Source organism: Morone saxatilis, unplaced genomic scaffold, assembly GCF_004916995.1.
Source record: "Morone saxatilis isolate NCDOM2014 unplaced genomic scaffold, NCSU_SB_2.0 Contig18, whole genome shotgun sequence".
NCBI classification, from domain to species: domain Eukaryota; kingdom Metazoa; phylum Chordata; class Actinopteri; family Moronidae; genus Morone; species Morone saxatilis.
Genome location: NW_023339740.1, coordinates 27895992 through 27903145, shown reverse-complemented (window position 1 = coordinate 27903145; position 7154 = coordinate 27895992). Strand labels below are relative to the sequence as shown.

At 40.5% G+C, this 7154-nt stretch overlaps 1 protein-coding gene across 1 annotated transcript in view; it reads left to right on the top strand.

Annotated features, from left to right (window-relative positions):
* LOC118328758 (dedicator of cytokinesis protein 3-like) overlaps nucleotides 1-4413 on the top strand; it is a gene marked incomplete in the record, with an annotated part of 127180 nt that extends 122767 nt beyond the window's left edge. Inside the window, 1 exon segment of the mRNA XM_035662658.1 lies at nucleotides 1461-4413. Coding sequence (XP_035518551.1) covers nucleotides 1461-2144 — 684 coding nt within the window.
* Between the last annotated feature and the right edge of the window lie 2741 nt (nucleotides 4414-7154).

Here is a 7154-nt window from a genome sequence, read left to right as displayed (position 1 = left end):
CTCCCCCTCCTCACCCCCTTTCTCCTCCCCATCCTCCACTTCTTCTCTGGTCTGAGGTGTGTGTGTGCATCTCTCTCAGTCAGTCCTGCTGTGTCTCCCCCTGTAGGGCAACACCTGTCGATGCACTTTGATGCTTTCCACCACCAGGTCAGCGACCTCCCTCCAGCTCTCCCTGCGCGCTCCTTAAGAAAGGTACCCTCCTCCTCTTCCTCCTCCTCCTCCTCCTCACTCCTGCTGTTGGACTGGATGACACTTTCTGTCACACTCCCCAAGAGAGGCACTGTTGTTAGGAGAGTTTGTTTTAGCCTCTGCACCACTTTAGCATGATGACTTCAATGAAACCTGTGCAAGAAAGGGTCTTTTTCATTTGATATCACAAACTACAACTTTCAGGATGAGAATTCTGAATGAGTGTGATGCAGCGGTTCATTTACAACTGGAGGACACAAGCAGACATCCAGAAATTCATCTGTTCTGGTTTATTTTTAATGTTCTGTTACTGAGCACAGGGTCTACACTGAGCTCTAAATTAGCTGTGAGAGTTCAGGCACTGTACAGGAAGTTCCACTAAAGGAAATCTCCCAGTGTCCGTCTGCTTTCCCGCTTCTGCTTTCCATGGAAGTAACCTTCTTTTCCTTTTCTGTATGTTGTCCTGTTTTCTGTCCCTTCTCAGTTTTGTTGAGTTTTCACTGCTCATGGACTTTTCTAATCTCCCTGTAGACAATCTGATTCCTAAATAATTGACTTAGTTGATCCTGTGCTAAAAATATATTTTATTTCTTGTAGGTTATGTTTTAGTTTTTTTTAGCTCATTACAGATTTCAGAGCTTGCAGAGACAGACTGCTCTTGAGTGATCATTTATAATTCTTCATGGTTTCCACCACGAGCTGGTAAAGTCCAAATCAACATTTTAAATAAAATGTTGGATGGAGCAAGCAAATAAATTGGCTTATTAGTATCATTCATTTTAATAGTTGCCATATTTTATGCCGTATTTCAGTATTGTTTTCATCAGTTAAAGGCAGAATAAGTAGGATTTTCCTAAAGAACAATGTAAAGTGAACAATTATTTTCCCTTGACTGCTTGACTGCTAAAATTAAGACAGACTCAGCAACTGTATGGCTTCTTTCTCACCTTAAATGTTTTCAGAAAACATTTATAGACATATATACAGGTGTTGAATGAGCGAGGCCTCCTCAAAAAATAAAGCCAACTCTGCCAGTTCCTGAGAAGAGTCAGGGGGCATGCACTTCTTGTGCCATTAAGACCAGGGAAAATACTGTGTTTACAAACCGCAACCAACAAATCCTGTTTATTCTGCCTTTAGGTAAATGTAACTGCTTTAAGTTTTAGTTTTTCTTTCTAATCCTTCATGACAGCAAACATAAACAGCTGTAACATACCAGCTGTCTGTTCTAACTCTGTATCTGCCCCCCCTTTCTCTCTCTCTCTCTCCAGTCTCCCCTGCACCCTATACCTGCCTCGCCCACCAGTCCACAGTCCATCCTGGATGGCAGTAACTCCACATTATCAGGCAGTGCCAGCTCTGGAGTCTCCTCCCTCAGTGAGAGCAACTTCGGCGGCCCCGCCTCCTCCTCAGACCCCCCGGCCAGTCGCACAGACACCCTGGAGTCCGTCCCCAGCAGTCAGGTCTGGACCACCGACCAAGAAGACCTGGACTCACTTTATCAACCCGTCAGGTACAGCGTCTCCGAGCCCGACGTCCTCGACGGAGTGAAACCCCCACCCAGCCGCAGCCACTCCGCCCCAGGAGGCGTCACCCCGGCCCAGGCAGGAGGCCAAATCCAGCCCCAGGCTCCGGGTTCGGCCTCCACTGGAGCTCCACAGCAGCAGGATGGGCTGCCGCACCCCCAACACCACCACTACTACCACCACTTCCACCCACACTACCTCCCCCACCACCCACCTCTTTACCAACTCCACGAGCCTCCTCCAGCCCTGCCCCCCAAACCCTACCTCAGAGAGGGGTGTATCCCTGAAGAAGACGCCCTGAACACCCAGTCTGCACCACCTCCTCCCGCCCCCCGGCCCATGCCACGCAAGATCTCCCAGCCCATAATCGCAGCAACCAAGGATGAGCAGGCGAAAGTGGCCTGGGAGCACGGCATCAGTGAGGAGTGAGACGCCGGCTGATGATGATGAACAGAATATGAACTCTTTTCAGAAAAGAAGTGAAGTGAGAGCAAGAGCCTAAAACCGATGAGAAACTGTCAGACTCCCCCCAGTTGTCCCGGTTCAGTAACCAAACTAATCATTGAAGATGAAGGTTGAATCGATCGGCTCTCTCAGTACAGTCAGCTTTCAACATCTTTTAACCAAATGTTTCTCATGTCACTGCATCCTGAACTAAAAAATACTATTTAATCAGCTTTTTCACTAAATCTATCATAATAATGTCCACAAACACATATTTCTAAATGCAGTCGCACTCGTACTGAAATTGCACAGATATGTATCGTATCTCATGTTAGTTATTGATTTTAATTTCACTGATAATTGAACATTATCATTCAGATTTTTAAATAACAATTATACCCTGTTCTCTAAAGCAGCACTTTAACAAAGCAACAGAGCACCAAAACATATGAGAATTATAATCTTAACATATTTTTTTATAAAAGCAGGGATTATTTTGATGCTACGTAACGATAAAGCGAATCTCACTGAAAACAAGTCGAAAAAGAAAGAGTCCCGAACAAACAGCCAATCAAACGACAGATTGAGCTCCGCCCCAGTCGTCTTATTTGTCAGATAAACAAACATTATTATATTTTCCAACACAAAAAAACAACGTGTGTAGATAAATGTAATACAGTATATAGACGTATATAAATATAATTTCTATTTAATCCATATACTTTTGATTGAAGGTGAAACCTGTGTAGAAATATGCAAGATATAAATGAGCCGTTAGTAGCTGCTGGATGATTTATGACGTGACGACGCCTCACACACAAAAATGTTGCATCCCATAATTTCAGGGGTCAAGAAATCATTTTATTTAATGTTGAAAAAGGCGTTTAAACCACCGCGGGGTGTTTTTTTTAGCAGAGGAGGCGTTCAAGGGAAGAAGCTGTAAATGTGTGCGAGGCATCAGATGGATGATATTTATAGAGAATATTAACGATAATAAATATACACTTTTTGCCATTTTTTATGAAAGTAATGAACTGTACATTTTTTAATCAGGTTTTGTATGCATGTCGATTCGTCGGGAGTTTGAGCTTAAACAGAGACTGTGAGCGATCCACAAAGGTTAAACTACTGCAGAACTTCTGTGCACTGATGTGTTTATAGTTTATAGGAAGAAGAAGCACTTTGATCACAGAGGATTTTAAATCTACATGATTTCATCTTTGCGATCCTGGTGTGTACGAGTACTGTGAAGGATAATACTTTTGTATTTTGTTTGTTTTAAAAAATGTTTTTACTTTTAGCCACCAGCTCAGATATGATTATGTACATACTGTCATCCTGTAATGCACCTAATCACTCCTCCTCTCCTTTTTTTGGTTGAAATGAACAAAACTGAACTGTGAACAGCTGTTAGCTCCCCTGGTTTAGCTTCCTAACTGTGTTTCTGTCACAGCCGTTTACACTGCTCAGCGTATTCTGCCTGATGCTGGATCATATGCGGACTCATACGTGGTTAACTGTGAGAACAAGAGTCATATTTATGTGCACAGATCTGAATCACAAAGTCTCAGAGGACCTTTTAAAGGTAAAACTCCTGCATATATAACTTAGAAGATGTTTAATGATAAGACTGGTGATATTGCACTGTATTTTATTTTGAGTCCCACACACACCATCCTGTTTCTATAAATATTAAGACACCAGATGTGTATTAATCCGCCACTGAAAATGGTCCCCAACAAAAACACTAGTTCCTTCTGTATGAGTAACAGTTATAGGCTGTTATAGGAAGTGACTTAGCCTGAAACTTTTTACGTTTTCAGTAAGAACCGATTAGCTAAGATCCACAGGCAGAGACAGAGTAGTAAGAAATATTAATATATATTATTAATTATCTATTATATCTGTTTGTGGCCATCAAGTACTACAAATGTCCTCAGTATCACAGTATATGTCCACAGGATGCGTCATTTCCAGCCTGTAAGCAGACAGAAATGAAATGCATTCTGGTATAAAGCTTTTATTTATTAGGCGGTAAGTGGATACAGCGTTGGAGACGCGCTCCGTTCATTCCTGTGGAAGCTGCTCAGTGGTGCATGAAGCCAAAAAGAATTTGATTTCCAGACATAAAATTACCTGAATCTTCTGCATATGTTTCCACGTTGTGTGGCCTATAGAGGAAGCACACTAGAGACGTCCTCCATTCCTAGCTTCCGGTTCAGCCCTCCGCTAACTCGTATGAATATATAATAACTGAATCCTTTATATTGTCCACATGTTGGAGAATGTTGGAAAGACTGGGGTTTATTTTTTCCAGGTTTGATTGTGTTCTTACATTCTGTACGAGGTGAAATCATCGTTTTATATTGTGGGACATTAAAGAATATTCTATCTTATTGAGGGTCCAAGGTCTTATCAAAACTTATCAAACTGGATGGGGCAGGTCTGGGAGTGTGGACGAAGAGAGAAACTGGTGAAGGCCCCTGTGATAATGATTGATGATGATGATGAAGGATGATGAAGCTCTGGTGAGGAATATAGACAGTGATGGCAAGATAACTGGATGTTTGCGTCGGCAGTCCCCTCCTTTCTTCTTGCCACGTTTGTTTCCAGTGCTGACTGCAGGGATGAAGAGTGAACCCTTCTTCTCATCCTACGTTAAGCCCCGTTGCAGCCTCTCCGTCTCCCCTCAGCATCCTCCGGTATGGAGGCTCTCTTCGGTCAGGATGCTCGGGTGTCTCAGGGCGATCAAGCTGGTCGCGGTTAAACAATGGACTTCGTCGCATGGATACCCGTGTAAACAAAAAAGAAAAAAGTGCTCAAAAAAAACGCAAAATATTTAGGCGACGTAATAAAGTAGTAAGATAAGTAAGAAATACAGTTAAAAATAGAAAAGAAAGTATATATGTATAGTTAGTATAGATGTCAAACTGTTTATTGCCCGGCCTCGGTGATTATCCCGTTATTCTACTTCTTATTGCCAAAAATAATAAACATTCAATTATCTTTATAATTCTGCTGTTTTTTATTCTTATTGCCAGCTTATAAATGTATACTCTTGAGTTCATCTCTTTAGATGTAGCTGAAATAACGTGAGCTCAGCTTCATTCGTATTCTTAGCAACCACACAAGGCGCATCACTAACGTTAGTTTAATAACGTTAGTTAGTTTCATGTGGTCTCGCTTGTGAAACTATGTGTCGACTGACCCTCGATAGATCTCCGACACATTTTACAAACTGGTTTTAAACAAGCTGTATTGTTACAATGACCTCATGGTTTGAAATTTTATGTGATAGAAAAAAATCAAGCGGCGTATTGATCTACTATTTGATGACGGTAGTGCTCGTCAGCCCTCCTCCAGCCAATCAGATCAAGCATTCTAAACGAAGTAGAACTAAATCATTATAAATTAGTCTGCATATTATCTAAGTTTTCATCAATTACAATTTACTGGTTTATAAAAATTGCCATAAATAATAATAACCCACTTTTTTTCCCAAATCTCATCTATCCCGCCTTCCCTTCGTTGCAACATCCTAATTTATTATATTTTAGTCAGTGTTATTAAGTTTCAGCATTTTCTTTATATATATACTATATATAATTATATTATATAGTTGCACTATTTTAATTATTTCCACAGAAAGGTCTTATTTAAATCAAACTCTTATTTATATTAGATAAGTATAGATGGAGAGTGGAGTGCAAAATGGAAGTAAAACAGTGCAAAATGAAGTAGAAATTTGTCCATTGTTATTATCTATTGTCCTCCTGCCTTACTAGAGCTGTGTACAGTACTTGATGGGGATCAGTTTTTGTGTCTGTTGGGGAGCTGGACTGGACAGCAGTCTGCCACTGAACACAATCTCTGCCTGGTGAAGGTGTGTGCAGAGGGTGTGGGGCGTCTCGCTCTGTGCCACACTGAGCCGCTCTCCTGTCAGTTCGACCGTCGTCTCTCTTCTTGCTGTTTCTCCCCAGAAATTTACAGCATAAAAGATGGACGCTGGCCACCACAGATAGATATGTTATTATTCGTTAATTTCCTATCCACTTTTTCTGGCAAATTCATTATTTTTTTCATTTCTCTTCTTAGGGGGCGTTGCAAAACCAACTTTTGAAGGGCATCTGCCAGCTACTGTAAATGTTGTAGAGTGAAAAACAAATTCGAACATAAATAGAGAACAAACAAATGCATTTTTTCTTACATTCACATATTGATGCGATTTGCCCTTTTTCCATTATGTAAGGGAGGATACAACAGAGAAGATAAGATCTGAAATCGGGAAGAATTTAAAATGTATTGGATTTGAATAATGAAAACAGCTTAAACAAACAGTATTTAGAAAACTGATTCTTTCTTTTTTTATTCATATTTTTTACTTTGTGTATTGTTGTTGTAGATACCTATTGTAGAATTATTTTCTCTGTATGGATACTTTATACAACATTCACAGTGGACAGCAAAGAAATAATTAGTTTTTAAACTGTGCATATGACAATTACTGACTCATGTCAAAAAACATGACAATCCCAAACAGAGTGAAATCATTTTTTCCTCTTCATCTAATGTAAAATTAAACAACAAAAATAACAGCAAAATAAATATACCTGAAAAAAATAAGTTTGCAGTAAATTCTGTGATTTCCTTTAAAAAAACATTATCATGAATACAATCATGATCTTTATGTCTTGACCTTTCTGTTCCAGTTCACCAGACCATTCAGTTGTGATATTCTTTCAGTTTATTCCAGTACTAATGTACGAAAATTCTCAAGGAAAAGGTTTTGAAAGGTGTGTATGTGTGTGTTAGTATCAGATCAGAGACTGACAGCTTTCTTGTCCAGTCCAGATTCACGTGATCCTCTGGAGCTTTTCTGAACTCGGATGTTGCAATGAGTGGACGTGCCGTAGTGACCGGCTAGTGTTGTACCTCGTGTGGAACCGATCCCATATCCAGGACTTGTATGTCTCCCTTCCTCTGCACATGACTCTG